This window comes from Dermochelys coriacea, chromosome 1 (assembly GCF_009764565.3).
Source record: "Dermochelys coriacea isolate rDerCor1 chromosome 1, rDerCor1.pri.v4, whole genome shotgun sequence".
NCBI classification, from domain to species: Eukaryota; Metazoa; Chordata; order Testudines; family Dermochelyidae; genus Dermochelys; species Dermochelys coriacea.
Window position 1 is genome coordinate 317,535,680 of NC_050068.2, and position 20,480 is coordinate 317,556,159.

Below are 20,480 nucleotides of genomic sequence, written 5' to 3' on the forward strand. Positions count from 1 at the left end.
ATTGATCACAGGATGCTTTGGGAAGGGTTTGCAATGCCTCATGGGGCAAGTCAAGTCACATGATTCAGGTTTCTCAATCCCATCATTCCATGGGCATCCTATCATCAGCTGCTTTTCAACTGAAGTGTGTAGGAGGAGAGAGGGTGTGACAGGGACCATGTGTGTGTTGGGGGACGAGTGAATGTGTCAGCATGCTGTCATCAAGCCTGATGTCCATTTTTATAAGAACATAAGCACCGCCATACTGGGTCAGACCAATGGTCCATCCAGCCCAGTATCCTGTCTTCCAACAGTGGCCAACACCAGGTGCTTCAGAGGGAATGAACAGAACAGGTAATCCAGTTCAGACAGCAGCCAGAAGCAACCCATCCTGATGTGGGGGAGAGGGACACCCCCAACATCAGCCCCTGACTCCCTTGCTTTGCAGAGCACAGCAGTCTCTCTCTCACATACACACCTGCCCCAGTGTTCATAGTGCAGGAATTCCACATTCATGATTTGCTGAGCTATTGGAACTTCATGGATCTTTGAAAGAGGAGGGGTGCATGACTACAGGGCAGCTGAGTTCAAAACAGTGAGCAGAGTGGTCACGGTAGGCATTGGGAGATACAAGGGGAGGCCAGCTGTGGTGATATAAAGAACAACCATGTCTACATTGACACTTTGTTTGCTGGAAAAAACTTCGCCTTTCACTGTTAGTTTTAATTTGTTATCAAAAGTGGCACTGCCATGTGTACTCATTTTGTTGCCAAAAGTTGATTTTGGCAATAAAACTCTACAGTATAGACAAGGCCTAAGATCCTTTTTCCTTCTATTGCTGAAGGTAGTGTTCCTGTTGAGGCTCTAATTCTCTCCCAGTTTGCTTACTGTAAACATAGAATATCAGGGTTGGAAGAAGCCTGAGGAGGACATCTAGTCCAACCCCCTGCTCAAAGCAGGACCAATCCACAATTTTTGCCCCAATGCCTAAATGGCCCCCTTGAGGATTGAACTCTCAACCCTGGGTTTAGCAGGTCAACGCTCAAACCACTGAGCTATCCCTCCCCCCTTGTTTCTCAGACTGACCTAAACAGGACCTTGCTTCTCAGGAGCTATACGCTCAAGCAATCTTCCTTGGTCATTGCTCTAATCATTCTTCTTGCTTTTGTCTAATTTATCAAGTTTTGCGAGGTGGCAGTTTCTGGGGCACATTGCAAACATAAGGTGAGCTCATAATCCAAGTCTAGTTTGTGGTCCAGTCCTACCTTTACTTTTTCTAATCAATTTTTCCCCACTGTTCCCTCCTAAGAATGCAACTTATTTTGTCAATAGGAAGAGATGGTCATTGATGCTTTTCTAGGACTCGGGGGGAAAAGGGGTTCCGCTACTCTAGAAATCCAGTAGTTGAACTGTTTCCCAGTCAAGGGTATGTACTACCTCATTTAAAAAAAACTTCACTTAAGTGTAACCTCCCTCTGCAAAATGTACAGTAACATGAGTTTAATTTAACACTTGAGCTACTACGTGCTGAGTGTTGGTATATAAACTCATACCACTATTTTTAAAGATGCTAGCACTATCAAGCTCATTGTTAAAGATAGTTTTTACATCAATCTATTGGCACATGGAAAAGTTCAGATACTTACATACTAAAAGTGTACCTGGTACAAGTCACTAAAGACAAGAGGGCCACAGGAAGAATAAATACAAATAGTAATATTTAAAAATAATAATATTTTCAATTTTTGTGAATACAGACTAACACGGCTGCTACTCTGAAACCTGTTAGTTTCAATATGACCCATTGCTTTGTCATTGGCAAGATGCTAATATACTGTGCACTGTATACACACCAGCAAAGTAGTTACTGTTATGCTTATGTAGTATCTAGTGAAAACATTCATTTCTAGCAACTTCAAAGAGGCAGCTGCTTACAACTATGAACTCTTTAGTGCAGGGACCATGCCTTGGAGTAGATACAACACCTAGTACAATGCAAACATTAATGTAACTGCTTTATTTAGGAGAAATTTGAACTCATCCAGTTTTATAGATAACTTTCTGAAGAAACATGCCATTAAGTTTGCTCAGAGAGTGAGAGCACTTTTCTCCCATTACTGAAACTGTGAAGGAATCTTTCTGCTTTCATCTACTTTCCCCTGTAACTTACATTTAAGGTAGAGCGTGGAGAAAGTCTGCAACTTGAGACACACACCAGTCAAAATAAATCTTTATTGAATGCAATATTGGCATTCAGCTTTCATTTCAGAAAAGAGTTTTCCAAAAAGACTCCCTTTTACAGTTTCTAAAAGTCAAATTCTACTATAGAAAAAATATTCACGTCAGAAGTCCCCAGATGGTCAGTTCATTTTGTTTGAATTATGAAGTTCAGGGATAAACTTAAGCCCCTCAAAAAGGATTATCAGTCCTAATAGATGCTAGAATGAGAAATAGGTAGTTTGCTTAAGAATAAACTGTTTTAAAATCAGATATACCAATTCAAACAAATTCTATACTTTATCCATCTAGAGTGAGGTTCATAGTTTGAGTTTTATTAAACCTGTATAAAAGTGGCATTTATTTAAGTGAATGAAGAAATGCAGCTGGGAGGGCAATTAATCACTATCCGTTTCCAAAATAATCATACTGGCAACCTGCATATTCAACACCATTTCCACAGTACATCAGGTAAACAGCACTTTAGTCCAATAATTTAAAGTGTAGGTATTGTCTTCCTTTGGAATGCAGATCATAAATCCTCATGTCCAGCAGATGGAGGTGCAGTTGCCAATGTTTCTACTTCTTCTCCTGTAAAAAGTGTCTCAGTTAGAATAAAGCCTCTAATTACATTTTAGAATAAGTACCACCATATTTGTCACCTTTTGACTCTGGGAACTTACTGTGTTAAAAGAAACTACCCAAGAGTATCCATCAAGAAAGAACCAGCAACATGTGTCAAGTCATATTAGGGAGATGCCTGCTTGCATTAGTCTCCTGTCTTAGCTTTTTAAATTGGTTCCAGTCTACAGAGCCTGTGCTTACTTGAGCCAGTGTTTCTATATCATACAAGTTTCAGAGGACTTAATTAGAATACACTTATAGCAGAAGCAAATCACAATACCAGCAGCAAAAAGAAAAGGTGGAAGCTCAAGCTGTATGCATCCGATGAAGTGAGCTGTAGCTCCCGAAAGCTTATGCTCAAATAAAATTTGTTAGTCTCTAAGGTGCCACAAATACTCCTTTTCTTTTTGTAGATACAGACTAACATGGCTGCTACTCTAATACCAGTAGCATAGCTTTTTCCATTAAGCCTTTGTTTTCACTGTATTATAATTTTGACTTAAGTTTAAGAACAAACAAACAATTTGGCTAATTTGATAACAAGGAGAGACATCCTCTTCCAATTAAAATAAAGAACTCTTAATGTACCTATATCCCAAACAGCTGTGTAGGAGACTGACACTTAACAGGGAAATAAGGAGAAGTGCCTTTTGAACATTCTGGGACATTCAGAGTTATAACCCCATTAATTCACATTGTGAACATGCAATACATCTCTATGCTGTGTTAGACTCAAAATGCCTGATCCAAAGCCCACTAAAGTAAATGGGAATATTTCTACTGATTTTAGTGGGCTGTGGGTTGGACCCATAGAACACAGCTAAGGAAGACTGCACACATGCGTGGCTAACTTAGCTATTTAGTGAAAATTATACTGAAGGCAAGCATAGCTCAATCCTTCATGACCTTAGGAAGGGTGAAGGAGTTAAGGAGGGCTTCAGCACAGTATGGCTCACCTGGACTAACGGATTAAAACTCAAAAAGGGACGATCACCACCTAGTGTGACTGTCAGCTCCCCTCCATATTACTGGTCATAGATTTCCAACCAGTAATGCAGGCATCAAGCTCAATAACTTGGTCAGATTAAAGCATCTTTTCAATGGCTCTCAACCTCTCCAGACTACCGTACCCCTTTCAGGAGTCTGATTGGTCTTGCGTACCCCAAGTTTCACCTCAATTAAAAAAAACTACTTGCTTACAAAAATCAGACAAAAAATACAAAAAAGTGCCACAGCACACTATTACTGAAAAATTGCTTACTGTCTCATTTACCATATTATAAATAAATCAATTGGAAGAAAATATTGTACTTATATTTCAGTGCATCATATATACAGCAGTATAAATGAGTCATCGTATGAAATTTCAATTTGTACTGATTTCACTAGTGCTTTTTATGTAGTCTGTGGTAAAACTAGACAAAAATATCGAGATGAGTTGATGTACCCACTAGAAGACGTCTGTGTACTCCCAGGGGTACAGGTAACCCTTGCTGAGAACCACTATTTCAAGTGACTGAAAATCTGTCACATCCATTAGTGATCTCTTACAATGGTTAATTTCCCTGACCTAAAAATTTGCATCTTATTTAAAATTTGCATTTTCTAGCGTCAACTTCTGACCACTGGATCTTTTATTTATGCCTTTGTCTGCCAAAATAAAGAGCTCTCAGACATCAGAGGTCTTCTCCTTGTGTAGGTATTTCCAGACTCTGATTAAGTTCCCCCAGAGCCTTCTCTTTGAACTTCATGGCTTGATCTCAAGTCTCTCATTAGAAGGTGTTTTCTCCAGACCACAAATTCTTGTAGCTCTTTTCTGAATCCCCTCCAGTTTAACAATAAGACAGACCCTGGTTTGGATTTTTTTTGACCCCTTACACAAGAGGGGCTCTCCCCCAAGGGGAGGACAAAAATAAAAAGTAGTAGAAGGAAAGGTACTATCAAATAGAAAGTGGACCAGTAGGACAATAAAATTAAATACTGATACTTCTATCTGGGAATGCCTTCTCCACAAATGATTTAATATTAAAGACAGTAAAACAGGAGGCCCAGATTAAGGGTCGATGGATGTGTATACATGCACCCACAGATGACAAAGTGGAAGTGACTGGATACTCTCAGAACAAATATAGTGTCAAAGCTGTAGAGTATTCACACCTTGTAAGCCTGATACATTACGCATGCTGTACTAAAGTTTCAGGGCCTTTAAGTCACTCACCTGCTTTTACAGTCTGAACACAAATACCGTCTTTTTCTTCAAAGCTTTCTGAACAGACACATGTGTAACTGCCCGGGGTATTAATACAGTCTTCATTTTCTCTTACACACACTTTTTCAGCAAGGTTACACTCATCAATATCTAAAAAAAGAAGTTAATTGCTTTAAAACAAACAACTGTTTCATTTATAGTGAAAACTGCTAGCATCCAGTTCTACGAAAGTGTCCAACAATCAGATACATAGGAGTTTGCAAAGAACTTTCAAGACGCATTTAATTTTAACAAGGGAAGACAAACATTGCTCTCTTCCTCTGTGGATGTCAAGGCACTTCTAGTATATTCATTTACTGCTCTCCTCAGTACTGAAAAAGGCAGAAATCCTGCCCATAGTTTTGAATTCTGTCAGAGTAACCCGTCTTGATTCTGCTGACTTCAGACAGAGATGTCAAACTCATTGAGAGGGAGTGTGCTGATTCCATGTTTGATTGTAGATCATGGGGTGGGATAAATTCAGGACTTTGTACTCATCTCAATATACAGCAAATCTCAGATGTCAGTGGAAGATCTGCACAGACATCAAGGGGAGATCAGAGGCTTTGTGTAGTAAACTATTTTTTCAGTACCATATGGTCACATTTAATAGGAAAATGCTCCTCTTTAGGCCATCGATACATCTGCCTGTTTTAATCTTCTCTCCCCATCTTCCCTTCACTGTTTTGCTCCCTCTTTGTATGTCCTCTGTTCTTCCCTCCAAATTTCCTTCCCCACAGCAACTCCCATTTCCACCCCTTGAGGGGTTCACTCCACCTCTTTTCCCAATGCTAAAGTAACCACCAATGAAATAATTAATGTAGACACCAAAGTATCATCCCGGGGCTTCAGAGTTGCCCCTCTGATGAAATTAACAGGAGACAGAGTACACATGTCTGCGGCATTGTTTCAGGCTGCCTGCTAACTCTGGCAGACATGACATACTACACTGTTCATATTTGCAAGCTTGCTTTTAATAAAAATTAAAGCTTAGAGTCTGCATAACATGAGCATGTACAGTAATTCAGGTCAGAAATCATGAGGCCATATGTTTGACTCTCCTGAATGAGTTATCTTGTCACTATAATGGATATACCAGGAAAAAACATTAAGTGTTAAACGCAATACCTTTTTCCCCTGTGTAGCAGTGTCTAGTCTTTTTAGGCCTTGCTGTAGATCAGTTTAGCCATATGAAGAGTGCCTGAATATTAGAAGGGATCTTTATTGTTACATAAAACCAGTGGACTGCTGAGCTTTTTATTTTATGAAACATTTTGAGCATTTACAAGAGCTGAAGCTCTAATAGAGTAACATTTAAAAAGAGACACACTCAGCAATAAACCATCTTGTATTCCAGCTTTTGGAACATATTTTGATCCAACAAGTGCACTACAGTACATTAAGAGTAACTCAAAAATCCAACTAACCTGTACACTTTTCATCTTCTATTGTGTATCCAGACAAGCAGTTTTTACATTTGCCAGAACCTTCTCCTATGCAGCCTACACAGCTAGCATCACATGCTAAAACAAAACACCATTAATGAATACTGGAATGCAGATGAGATGTAAACAGAAAAGATTATATCTTGAATTTAAGCTCACAAATTTACATAAGAAAAAGGGGAAAAATGTGAAAGAAATTAAAGTTCCCAAAATAATACTAACTTGTTCACATGTCCAACATGGAACCACCTATAGGCCCCTCCCCATCTCCCCCTAATCAGGACTGAGCACTATTATAAGGATGTTTAACTGAACAAAAGGACAGCCCCGATGAGCTCCAAGTTAGTTTCTTCACTGTTGTGCATTTAATTTTGTAATCTTAAATTTGGATTTTGGGGAGGAGGGTAATACAGCTTTCTTGATTTGAAAACTAAACAAAGAACATGAAAAGAAACTGCCTGTGCTGGTTAATATTAACATTTAAACATTCCTTGTGGGCAGTGGAGGTTACCCATTATTAAGCTGAATAGTTTCTACTATTTAGCCAGACAGTTTTCTGCAGTGAGGGTTTAACATGTCAACAATACATTAGTTTACATTTTGAGGACTTTGTGAAACGGAAAAAAAAAATATATATATTTAGTTTTCTTCAAGCATTCCAGAAAAGTCCACTTTAAGTTGAAACCAAGCACAGAAAGTTTGATCAATAAAGAAAGTTTAAAAAAGTTAAGAGCAAGGAAAAGCTGAAAATAATTAATGGTATTCTAGTTGTAACTATATCATCATTTAGTGCTGCAAATAGTATAAGAGGCTTTAAGTGTTTTATAAACAAAGTTGATTTATAATGGTGACGTAGACAAGGTTGTAAAAAATTGCAGTATGTGTCAATACTAATACATTCAGATTCTGAACACAAGCAACAAACTTCAAGATACTCTACAGATGATGTCAATTATACAAACATCCCTCAAATGAAATATGAAAAAGGAAGCAGTTACAAACAGCAAATTCTCTTATTCTAACTTGTGGTTAGGACAGAAAAAAATTATAGTTAAATTAAAAAAGAGTATTTTTGAAGCAACAGTATTAGTCATGCGTATCTAGCGGAAGAAAGTAACAGAATTTGTTCCTTTCTATATAGATCAAATATTATTCTAAATGTTAAGGTAATTGAAAGGAAACCTTTGCATATAAAAGATCCATTTGTGTTTAGACAGTACTGATCATCTTTGCAAGGAGAAGCCTCTACAGCACATTCATCCACATCTGAAACATAAGAAATGACACAGGTTATCTACAACTGTGGAATGTTTAAGTGTTAGCATAATGTTTAAGTGTTAATCTTCAACATCCTGCAAGAACTACTTTATACAGGTCACGATCCAAGTCCTCTGAAGTCAATAAAAGACTCCCGTCCAATAGGTTTGCATCAGGCCCACAATGTCCTGAAAGCAAAAAAGTATTCAGTGCCCAGTATTAATTTGCTCAACTTGAAAAAGTGTATTTGACACTCAAGTACTAAGGAAACTTCATTCTGTTTAGAGCAGCAGTAAGACAGACACTTCAGACTGGAATGATTTCAAGTTAAATAAAAAGCAACTGAGACTGAAAAAACCTCACATCCTGATGTGTTTCCAAGTCTAACACTTGGAGGTATGCATTCTCCTGTGCTAATCACATAAACACTACAGTAGAACCTCAGAGTTACGAACCCCTGAGTTATGAACTGACCGGTCAATCACACATCTCATTTGGAACCAGAAGTATGCAATCAGGCAGCAGCAGAGACTGCTGGTTACATCCAAAATAGTAAAAAACAAAAAAAACAAAAATGCAAATATTGTATTAAATGTAAATTACTAAAAAACAAAGGGAAAATTCAAAAAAAATTTGATAAGGTAAGGAAATAGTTTCTGTGCTTGTTTCATTTAAATTAAGATGGCTAAAAGCAGTATTTTCCTCCTACATAGTAAAGTTTCAAAGCTGTATTAAGTCAATGTGTTCAGTTGTAAACTTTTGAAAGAACCACCATATTTTGTTCAGAGTTACAAACATTAAGTTTTGAACAACCTCCATTCCTGAGGTGTTCGTAACTCTGAGGTTCTACTGTAACTTGCAATGTCGTTAAAGATACAAGATTGAAGACGAAAGTATAACACAGGATTGAAAAAGAAATTAAGTTTGATTAATAAGCCATGTTGAACATTAATGCCACTTTAGGAAGCCAAGTACATGATCATTTTGGTTGTAAATTCAAGGAAAGGGTGCAAATCCACTCAACTAAAAATCAGACAGAGTAAGGCTGCTCGGGTCATCCTTGCTGCCCACTTCTCCCTGCTGCTGCTTACATCATACCTATTATTTCCTTGATGTAACTTGTACAGATGCTTTTCCTATAGTGTTCTACAGTTACCTACAAAGGATAGACAATAGCTGTAATTCTGTTGATTGTATACTAGTTCATGCCAGTCACTTCTAAAGGGGCCATGTCCACACAAGTTTGTTTTTTTCCCCCCCCCCAAAGGCTTGTGGTTATTGTATCTGATCTACTTACTACTGTTAAACCTTGGTACTGATAAAGTGTAAATTTGTAGATTTAATTCTGTAGTACTAAGAATTAAGACCATCCAGAATTTCTTGACACCACCTACTTCGGGCAGCTACAAGTAGTACTGCATTAGCTGATAAGAAAAAATCCCAATATAGGAATATAGGCCCACATTAGGCCTGAGTAAACTATGGTTTTAAACTGAGTTTGAATATTAGTATGAGTAATAGGCTGAATGTGTGACCAAACGAATAAAAGATTATGAGAGAGAAGAGTTGTGTTAAATTTGTAGCGATACAGGAAATACCAGTGCATCTTACTGAAGGTTTGGGCTGAACAATAGAAATTAAGAAAACAGGTAATTAGGTACCAGCTGCAGTAAACTTTTACAAGTCTATTTTGAAAAGGAATGCTTAGTCCAGTTAGGGGAAAATATATCAAAATAAGATAGAAGGAAACCTTGAAAAGAAAGGGGTCCAGCCATGAACCTTGTCTTAACTGGGACAGAGGATAGGATTCAGCCCTAAAACTGCCTCATCTAGCTTTGGCTAAGGTCCGATAACTAGCAATGACATGCTTTTTATACACTGTAAAACAAACTAAGGTTCTTCAGGAGTTCTTTAGTCAGAGCTTTTCTTTACTGCTTTGATTCACACAATGAAGGGTACCTCTCAGGCGTGAACCTGTTGTAAATCTTTTGGCCAATACTTACAACTGTACTGTTGCTAGGATATGGTGTATAGGAATATATATGCTTATTTTTCTATTTTGGATGTAACCAATGCCAAGTGGCCTTTGAACTAAGGAATGCTTACGTGGAAGCTGTTGTATTGTACCTTAAATGTAAGGAAAATTATTTCTAACACCTAATATTAAAAAGTTGTGTTCTATACTTCGTGTTTCTGTAGCTCAGACACATCATTGCATGTATGAAGAACCCCTCATGCTTTCCCAAAAGATTGTACACCGTGTTGTAGCAGTGTTAGTCCCAGGATATTAGAGAGATGAGGTGGGTGAGAATATCTTATTGAACCAACTTCTGCTAATGAGAAAGAAGCTTTTGAGCTACACAGAAGTCTCCCTCAGGTCTGGGAAATTCATAACTTTGCTAGATACTACAAATCATTGTCTTAATAAAGACACTGGATTTATGGCTTATTACAACCACCATGTATAACCCGCTAACCCACTTTTTTGTCCTATGACAGAGGTAGTCAACAGGTGGACCATGGGCCAAATCCAGACTGCCAGATGCTTTTGAATAGACCACAAAATCTTTTTATGTGCTTATTATCACTATTGTTATTAAAGTGTGAAAAAATGATTCTCTGAAGTCTGAGCCTTGGGTTTACCTTGACCAAGAAATCTGGACCTTGACAAAAATAACTGACTACCCCTGTCCTATGACTACAGGGGTTTTAAAAGGCTACTTCATCTTGAGTGGTCCCTTATATGTGCTAACTACTTATGCTGAACCATCTGTTTGATCTGTTACCACCATGTCCAGACCTGAAGAGCTCTGTGAAGCTTGAAAGCTTGTCTGTCTCACCAATAGAAGTTGGTCAGAGAAGAGATATTTCTAGAGGATTAGCATTTAGACAGTGTCTGTATTATAATCTGTAGCCAGTATTGGGGAAAGACTTGCTCTATACCAGTGGATCTCAAAAACATTTTTTTACAGACCACTTGAAAATTGCTGAGGGTCTCAGTGGACCACTTAATGATCTTGCCAAATGTCATTTGTACTGTTGGCTAACTATTGTAAAGCACTTTGGATAAAAGCGATATTAAAAATAAAATAAAAACAATTTTTTTGTTCTATAAATAAAAGCACACAACTCATATTTTTAATATCGGTAGTCTTACCTTTTTAATGCGACGGACGTACCCTCTCTCCCCTGCCATGGCAGCCCCTGAGCTGTGGCTGGGAAGGAGGGGGTCTTTCCCCAGCAGCCACAGTCCTGGAGCTGGGGAAAGTCACCTCTTTCTCTGGCTGCCACAGCCCTGCACGTCCCAAATTCCCCCCCCCCCACACACACACCTCTTTTCACCCCACTTCCCCATCCCACCTACCCTCTATTCCCCCCCAAGGCGACTACCTCACCTTACATGTGGGTCTTTTCCAGGGTCCAGGCACCTAAGTAGCAAAGCCACGCCTGCATGGCTCCACTAATTAGGTGGGTGGCCCTTCATTCTCATGTCTGGCCACCCAGGTGCGCACCTTAGATGGAACTATCTGTGGACCTGCATAACTTTTCTATAAGTTCTCTTAGGCAATCCCACAATACATAGTATGATGCCATTCAAGGTATTTCTAAAGCACTAATTAAAAACATTTAGTATTCAAATGTACCCACGTTTATCAGCAATGTGATATTTGCTATATCTACATTTGTGGTTCAGTGGATTACAGATGCAAGCTTTCAGTTTAGATTACTTGGTAATCTCAGACTGATTTGTTATGCTGTTGAAAGGCATTTTATTGAGAAAAAGGAAGATATCCTTCCGGTATTGCCATGCATTATGTTACAAGTCAGGAATCAAGAGACTACCATAAATCACAGAACACATCTGAGCTAGTTTTCAGAAGATAGCATAAATGCTCTTCTCATGGAATGGTTTCAGATTGATGTGGTCTAAGCTTATTGCTGTTCACTTCAACTATTTTTTAAAATGTGTTGAACTTTGTGTTAGCATGGACAAGACCTTGCTTACCCACACAGGTTTCTTCCTCATTTTTGATCCAGCCCTCTTTACAATCTTTGCAGTCTTTGTCAGTTGAGCCAGTGCAAGTTTTACAAGCATCATGACAAGCTAGAAAGAGATTTTGAGCAGTTAGAGCTATATTAACTTGTGCTTTAAACAAATTAGATTTTCTTTCAAAAGTGTAAGTCTTCAGGCAACCAAATACTAGAATTGGCCAGAAGTGACCTGTTCACATTAACGTATAAATGATTCTTTATAAAAAAACCCTCAGATTTATTCTGAGCATCATATATATTATTTTAGTTTTAACCACATACACTTCCATTCACACACTACCAAAATCTGACCACCTATGGAGTGGAAGAGAGCAAGCATTTTAACTAGCAACACTATACAACTAGCTGGGTTTTTTGTTTTTGTATTTTGCATAAGTGTAATGAAGAGGTGGGACAGAATGTAGTTACCCACATTAGAACTTAGTAAGTACAGAGAGGTTGGCACCTTTGTGTTGAGAGGAGAGCCATGAAATTATCAGATCACTGGAAGTGGTTAAAACCAATTTCACCTCTTATCAGAAATACAGCAACTCCTGCAAAACTCTGTTCACTAGCACAGGGCACTAGTTTAGTACTAACCCAGAGCAGTGCTACCTACTGAATCAGCAAACTTCACTTTTTTTTAAGCGCATAATTTTGCTTTAGGATCCAACAACCTGAGATGGTACTGGCTTCAAAAGGCTTGGTGAAACATGCTATGCATCCAGCATTAGGATTTGATACTACTGGATAAAATTTCTTTAGATCATAATATGGAGCAAGTCAGATGGAAAAAAAAGTGCTACATAACTGCGTTATTATATTGCCAAATTGTGCTACTAATAGTTCAGTTAATGTTAAGTAACCTTTAGTTAAATCCTACAATCATGTTTTTTAAGCTACTAAATTAGTCTGCTCTGCACTAAATTGCAAAATTAGAGTATTAGAATGAAGCTATACAACTGTGAGGTTTATCTTTTAGATGGAACTTGAAAATATTTTTAGCCAAAATCCATTTAAGTGACCAGGGCAGGCTATTACACAGGCTATAATGTAAACCATTATATGGTAACCTAAGGTCAAAATTTTGTAGGATATTTGCTACATATTTTAATGTATTATCTCTGCAATTAAAATCAATAGTTACATGTAATAATTAAGTAACTTTGTAGCAGAAGTCAAAGATTATTGTCAGAAGAGATCAACAAAAAACAAAGACCGTTCAGAAGAATGATTTGCCAGATCCTCAGATGCTCCACCACAATGGAACATGTGCATGACTGATATGTCTCACTGTTAAGACACAGTAATCTAACCACTCTGATTTTTTCCCCCTCTCATTTCTTGTCAGCTCATATCCTCTACTTGCACAATTTTCTAAGATATTTTATTTATTAGAATTCTTAACTACTAACAAAGGGTTATCAAAGATGAAAGCAAATGCTAGTTACCTGCACAAACGGAATGTGTATCATTTTTCAGGATGCTGTAATAACCATCAGCGCAGTCTAGACAAAACTCTCCTGTGTACTCCCTGTTACAACTGCATGATCCATCCCCACCTCTAGTGCCATCTCCATCACAGTGACCATTTCCATGGCAAGGCCTTTCTGATCCACCACGACATGCTACAAAGAGGGTTAAAACATTATAACTTACAACTTTTCATTACTATGGGGAAAAAAACCTTGAATTTCTAAACAGGAGTATTTTCTATCTCCTTCCACCCCAACCCTTCCATCACCCACCCGTTCCCAAACTAGCCAATAAAAAGTGAGGGGGTAATTTATTTTTCACACTAGAAGATCACATCATGAGCAGAACCTCCTCAGAAGTTGTGTTCTACTCTTGAAACCAAAAAAAAAAGTCCCATGCTAGGATCTTAATTTTGTACGTCAGTATACAGGTCAATGCCAATAATCAATGTCTCAGGGACATTTTCGTTAGAATTTTGGAGTTATCTGGAGTTTACCTGTTGTGCTGAATTTCTTTTTATATCATTTCTTGAAAAATAGATGCAAGAAAATAGACTTGCTGAAAAAAAGGTAGCAAAGGGGCCTAGATTGAGGAAATGACCCTACCCTTTGCTCACTTGCATATACACATCCAAATGTTTTTAACTCCAACCAGCGCCAACATGAAATAGCTACGTCCGTGCAATCTGCTTACTGGAGTTTTGACTAAGTTAATTCCACGTCTTAAATGAATGTGTGTTTCAGGAAGACAAATTTCATGTACTTTGGAATTCATTTAATCAGGCTTCATCTATTTAGCGTTTAACAAAAAGATAGTCGGATCGCAAAAAGAGTGATCAGATTGAAAATGCAGACAGGTATTAATGGCACTACTTATAGGAGAGGTCAATTTTTGAGCTAACCCTATTACCAAGACACCACTTTAGAGGGCAGCCTTGGCCTGTCACTCAGCCAGGTCTGTAGTTCTCTCATAGATGCAGCGTCACTTTGATCTAACCCTCTCCTCTTCCCACCCTCTTCTACTCTTTTCCCAGAATCACCTAGCTACTGTGCTTCCTCTGTTGATGCTCCTAAACCTCTCCAGCTGCCTCCCTCCCATTTCTCCTACTCTCCATTCCACCTGATCCTCAACTGTGGATTTGCTTGCGTCTTCCCCAGCAGCCTCCAGATGCTTCGCTGTCTCTGGCCTCTCAACTGCTGTTCCATCTTCAGCTACTCTAGCTACTGCCATATGTGCACATGCTTCCTGCTATTTACTGTAGTACTATTGTAAATATATCACCATTGTATCTGGACACTAACCCTCATTGTTATGGTTCTGCCTGCTCAGCCCCCACTTCAAGATACCACTTCCCTCTCACCTCTTTTGATCTGGACCCCCATTAAGTCAGATGGAGTCTCCAGCAAGGTTCTATTTTTACAAAGCAGTTCAGAAGAGACAAGCATTAGATGACTGGATAAAACAGAGCCAACATACTAATGGGTTTAAAAATATTACAGTAATTTTAATTTAAAGAAATACCAAGGCAGTCTGGTCCATATGTTCCAGCTGGGCAGCAAACTTCAGTAGTTTCTATACAAAACCATTTAAACAAGTCAGGATACTTCTTCTTTCTGTATAATAGACATTAAATTTCTTAAAAGGAGCAAAGATTCCTGTATCTAGCACATCACACAACTCAACAAAAGTCTACTGTTTGAAATATACATGTTTAACACAATTCTCAAGAGTAGTGCATGGGCAAACGTCTCACCTTGGCTGACACTATTATAAAAAAAGTGAAGTGTAGTTTTGGAGGACAGAACAAAAATAAATCAAAACATATGGATTAAATAATTTTAAAATGTATCACAATTTTTTTCTGTCAACAATGGAAAGAGCTATCTTAATTCAGTGACGCCTTCCAGAAAAAGCTCTCTTAATTGGATTCCTAAATGGAAAGATTTCAGAGTAGCAGCCATGTTAGTCTATAGTCGCAAAAAGAAGTACTTGTGAAACCTTAGAGACTAACAAATTTATTAGAGCATAAGCTTTCGTGAGCTACAGCTCACTTCATCGGATGCATTTCATGTTCTCTATGTATATAAATCTCCCCCTGTGTTTTCCACTGAATGCATCCGATGAAGTGAGCTGTAGCTCACGAAAGCTTATGCTCTAATAAATTTGTTAGTCTCTAAGGTGCCACAAGTACTCCTTTTTCTAAATGGAAAGGGCTTTCTTAATTCAATGATGCCTTAATTCTGGAAGCCTTCCAGAATCTGATGGTATTCCAAAACCAAATTACTTTAAAGCTTTTCTGTTTATTACACACCTTTCATTATTTAAATAGTTTTTGTAGCTCTCATTTCATATGCCCTGATTTTAAAAAGTAAGGGAAAAGGTAAACAGTGAGGCAACAGTCCAACTAGCTAATTTTTTTTCTTAAGGTATGGAATATATATAAACCTGGGCAACCTGCTGATTGCAGGCCACAAGACATTTTGCCGACATTGACCTTCTGCAGGCCCAGCCCCCTGCAGCTCCCAGTGGCCGCGGTTCACCGTTCCCAGCGAATGGGAGCTGCAGGAAGCGGCGGGCTGTAGGGAGGTGCTGGAGTGCATGATGAAGTAATACAAGCATAATTGGCCCTACTAATCCCAGGTTAATTTGGCAGAACTGGCAGTTAGAAGGGCTACTTTTTTACCTGTAAACTGAGAAAATATCTGGAATTAGGGAAGAGATATGGAATTCTACAAAGTCATCCTCACTATGATTTTTATTTATTTATATTACAGTAGTACATAGAAGTCTTAACCATTGATCAGGATGGGAACAGTAATAAACCATCGGATTGTACCGAAGGCTATTAGAAAAATGCTACAAGTTCACAAGGGATCAAATTCCTGGACTCACATTAGCATCAACCTTCTATACAGCGAGTTAGTAAGCCAGGAAAACAACCAAAAAGAAACAGTATGTACACACTGCCTGTGTCTTTAAGGTAATGTTCATATAGGACAAACAACAAGAAACTCCACAGGCTCATAGATCTAGCAACTGATCCATACAAGGTAAATAGAACAATATTCTATTTATTGTGAATAGTCTTTCAAAATTTAAGAAGAGCTAGGTCTTTTTGCTCAAGGTACTTGAACAGAGATCTCAAGATCTTTTTTCTTATTAAAAAAGTGTTTGCCAGGGTGTCTTAGCTAAATGTCTACCTTTCCTCATTGCTGTACTGCATGCCAATTGGGTACTACCTTTCAGTCCAGAGATTTCTGCATTTCATAATACTTTGTGTATAGAGTAATAAAGTGCTTTTAGAGCCTTTGGAATGAGAGGTGCAGTATAAATATAAAATAACCTCAGAATAATTTCATAGCTACCCTATGAACTTTCTCCACAGTTTACTCTGATTCCATAATCCTAACTGATCAGTGACCACACAGAGAAAGAAATAGTAACTTCTTACTGAATTACTGTAGTGTGGAGGGGGAAAAAAAAAAGTGAAGCTGAGCTATTCTTATTAATCAGACACACGATTTGGTAATGATGGATTGTCCTCTTAGATATTTATCCACAAATAAAGACCTCACTAGAGATTTTGTTACCTACAGTTTGAACCACCAGTTCTCTATACGTTCTTCATGTTCTTCTACCATGTTGTTGCATTCAAAGTTACTGCTGTCACACAGGTTCTCTATGATCTCTACAAGACGGATTTCACTAGAAGGGAAAAAAGTTACAAGTTTAAAATTAAATTTAAGGATGGTATGTGATCACTGAGCATCTAGACTCCAACCTCTTAACTTTTATTACATGATCACTTTGTGGTGTGATTTGGGCCAGTTCCCAAATATAGCAACCAAACAAAACAACTCTTGCAGAAGCATTAAGAGTTAGCTAATATTGCATCATCAACTAAGCAGCTAGCACCAGTGAAGAACAAAATCATAAGAACCACTTTAATTTTACCAGTTATATTTATAGATTATAGAGGGTTGCAAAGGAAAAAAAGAAAAAAAGTTTCAACAACAACATTTTTAATAATTATCAGTAAAATCAGATACGGGCAAGCAATATAAATCCACAGCTTTGGCAGTTACTCAAATCTAGACGTTTCACACTAGCATCTTATTACTCAGAGACCAAAATTCAATACTGAATTTGCAGATGGGGAGAAGAATATAATTCAGAGTGGCAGGTTTGTTTTTTTTTTTAATCCTACAGATGCAAGAAATGGGAAGGTAAAGCATAAACTGTTCTAGCATTGAAACAGGGAGAAAGTCTGGACCTTTGGATTGCTGTCTGTCGAAGTTGGTTACCTCACCCTCTTTCTCTCTCCAATATTCGGGGACCAACACTGCTAAAACATCACATTCTACAATAGTGCAGGCATTTAGGGACCGATTATTTAACAAACTCTAATGCAACAAATATGACTGCATCTTGGGATTAAGATCAAGCCTATGATAGCTCTGACAGAGAAAAAACAAAAAAAAACACAAAACTATTCAATAAATGGCTAAATAACCTCACAAGATTTTCAACAGCGTGAGATAATGGAGCCTAGTTTTTGGTGGTGTTGGTAAAAATCAGATAGAGGGTTAAAACACTGGAGTGTAGTCTTCATCAAAAACTGCTAATATCCCTGGAAGTATGAAATTGGTCGTATTAGATCAGAAATCATTAAGAACACATAGCTTTATTTTCAGAGTAGCAGCCGTGTTATTCTGTATTCGCAAAAAGAAAAAGGAGTACTTGTGGCACCTTAAAGACTAACAAATTTATTTGAGCATAAGCTTTCGTGAGCTACAGCTCCGATGAAGTGAAAAGTACTCCTTTTCTTTTTGCGAATACAGACTAACATGGCTACTACTCTGAAACCTGTCATTATGGGGAAAAAAAAACACTAACCCAGGAACCTATTCTCGCAACAAAGCCCATTGCCAACTGTGTCCACATATCTATTTAGGGGACACCATCATAGGGCCTAATCACATCAGCCACACCATCAGAGGCTCATTCACCTGCACATCTACCAATGTGATATATGCCATCATGTACCAGCAATGCCCCTCTGCCATGTACATTGGTCAAACTGGACAGTCTCTACATAAAAGAATAAATGGACGCAAATCAGACATCAAGAATTATAACATTCAAAAACCAGTTGGAGAACACTTCAATCTCTCTGGTCACTCGATTACAGACCTAAAAGTTGCAATATTACAACAAAAAACTTCAAAACCAGACTCCAAAGAGAGACTGCTGAACTGGAATTAATTTGCAAACTGGACACCATTAAATTAGGATTGAATAAAGACTGGGAGTGGATGTGTCATTACACAAAGTAAAACTATTTCCCCATGTTTATCTCCCCCCACCCCTCACTTTCCTCAGAAGTTCTTGTCAACTGCTGGAAATGGCCCACCTTGATTATCACTACAAAAGCCCTCCCCCCACTCTCCTGCTAGTAACAGCTCACCTTAAGTGATCACCCTGGTTACAGTGTGTATGGTAACACCCATTGTTTCATGTTCTCTATGCATATATCTCCCCGCACTGTATTTTCCACTGAATGCATCCAATGAAGTGAGCTGTAGCTCACGAAAGCTTACGCTCAAATAAATTTGTTAGTCTCTAAGGTGCCACAAGTACTCCTTTTCTTATAGCTTTATTTTATTATTCTACAAAATATGTTCAATATTTATGCTTTTGTACAGATTGCTATAACATTATGGCAGATGAGAAGCATGGCTTGGTCATGAAGTAAAAGTTCGTAGATATACTGTACCTGGATTCATACTTGGATAGTGTTTTCTCTTCCCAAGCAGTGTTCCCACCACCAAAATTCTTTTTTGCTGTATCCGCCAATCCCTACAGAAGAAGACAAAATATTTTTAAACAGTAAGTTTTATTGAAATAATTATCCACGTAGACCTTTACTATTAAAAAGTAATCACATTTTAAGTGTAATGGGAAAAAAAAGCGATATTTATAACTTTCACAACATGCAAAGTTGTGATAGGTGCCTTACAAAAAAGTAAAACAAGATTTTGAAGCTTACCATCCAATGTTATATGAGACAACGTGATGAAAAGCAATCGGGGTGGGGTGTGGGGAGGGGGTTAGAAGACAAATGAAAAAAAAAAAAAAAAAGATAAGTTACAATAATACCTGGTGCCTAGATTGTCATTTGCATAATAAGGTTCTGGAATAGTCTGTATTAAGCTTGGTTTCCTGCCATATGGGAATGCGAGTGAAATCCCAGCCTCACTGAAGTCAGTGGAAGTTTTGCCATGGAGATCAATAGGACCAGGATTTTATCCCGATACTCGGATGAATGTTCCCACATGTAGCGTCTCTCACACACACACACACACACACCCACACACGCATCCATAGAACAGAAGAGCCAAGGTGACAACAAAGAGCCGGCGCACAGTCGCTCCAGCAGCCGGCGCATCACACCGGGCGGAGAATGAACCACAGCCCAACGCGCTGAAGTCTCGAACCCCAGTAGCTCGGCAGCCCCAAGAAGAGATGCGAAGGGAGCCTCTCGCCCCAGCACGGCGTGAGGCACGGACCGCCCCTGCCTCGCCAGCAGCCCCGGAGCGAGGCTCCGCCCTAGGAGGTCACACAAGGCTGGGAGCCTGCCCCGCTCTCGGGGCCCCGGACGCCTGGGTTCCATCTCCATGTCCGTGCGACGCGCGGCTCCCCCGGCCGCCCCCCTGCGATGCCCACCTGGTTGAAGCGGTCCGCGATGCCCCGGCAGGTGGCGCAGGCCTGGCGGGGCCGCGGCCCGGCGCCCCGGGCGGGCGGCACCAGCAGGGCGGCGCACAGCACCAGCGCCGCGGCCACCGGCGCACCGCCGCGACGCGGGCCGGGTTTCATGGCGCGAGGGCAGGGGGAAGCGGGCCACAGCCGCCCCTCGCTCAAGAGCCGGCTCCCGGCAGCGCCCCACGAGCTACTCTGACAATCCCCGAGCCGAGCCACGCCGGCCGGCCGGACCCAGCCGCTCCCCCCATTCGGATTTCCGCGTCAGCCTCACGCATACTCCAACCCCGGCGCCCATTGGAGCAGACAGCGAGCCCGTAGGAACGTGGCCCAATCACAGCTCGCCACGCTCGGGGCCAATGAGAACGGACGTGTAGATCCAGGGCGGAGATGGGCAGGAAGCCACGGGAGAAAGAGCAAGGGGCGGGGCCGGCTGCACGCTC

At 39.5% G+C, this 20,480-nt stretch overlaps 1 protein-coding gene across 4 annotated transcripts; it reads right to left on the reverse strand.

The window, feature by feature from the left end:
• Positions 1-2,192: 2,192 nt before the first annotated feature.
• Positions 2,193-20,340, reverse strand: CRELD2 (cysteine rich with EGF like domains 2). 4 transcript variants are annotated; one of them, XR_006275500.1, is made up of 11 exons: positions 20,005-20,319; positions 19,055-19,137; positions 16,873-16,983; positions 14,800-14,891; positions 13,254-13,430; positions 11,777-11,875; positions 7,696-7,779; positions 6,496-6,591; positions 6,197-6,269; positions 5,451-5,603; positions 5,039-5,179 (listed from the first exon to the last, which is right to left on the reverse strand). XR_006275500.1 is itself a non-coding variant. In XM_038387008.2 (10 exons), the coding sequence occupies exons 1-10, from the start codon at positions 20,152-20,154 to the stop codon at positions 2,729-2,731; spliced, it is 1,092 nt and encodes a 363-aa protein (XP_038242936.1). In that variant the 5' UTR covers positions 20,155-20,340; the 3' UTR covers positions 2,193-2,728. The 4 variants fall into 4 exon arrangements, 3 of the variants coding, with proteins under 3 accessions (XP_038242936.1, XP_043352227.1, XP_043352225.1); XM_038387008.2 differs by lacking the exons at positions 5,451-5,603; positions 6,197-6,269 and adding an exon at positions 2,193-2,787 and having other exon boundaries at positions 20,005-20,340; XM_043496292.1 differs by lacking the exons at positions 5,039-5,179; positions 5,451-5,603; positions 6,197-6,269 and adding an exon at positions 5,684-5,859 and having other exon boundaries at positions 20,005-20,318.
• Positions 20,341-20,480: the final 140 nt, after the last annotated feature.

Coding starts and splice junctions, on each gene's coding strand:
- CRELD2 (XM_038387008.2), bottom strand. CDS start 20,154: ATGAAACCCGGCCCGCGTCGCGGCGGTGCGCCGGTGGCCGCGGCGCTG. Junction 14,892..16,872: donor GAGAACTGGTGGTTCAAACT/GTAGGTAACAAA, acceptor TCTATTATACAG/AAAGAAGAAGTATCCTGACT. Junction 5,180..6,495: donor AGAAGATGAAAAGTGTACAG/GTTAGTTGGATT, acceptor TTCTTTTTTTAG/ATATTGATGAGTGTAACCTT.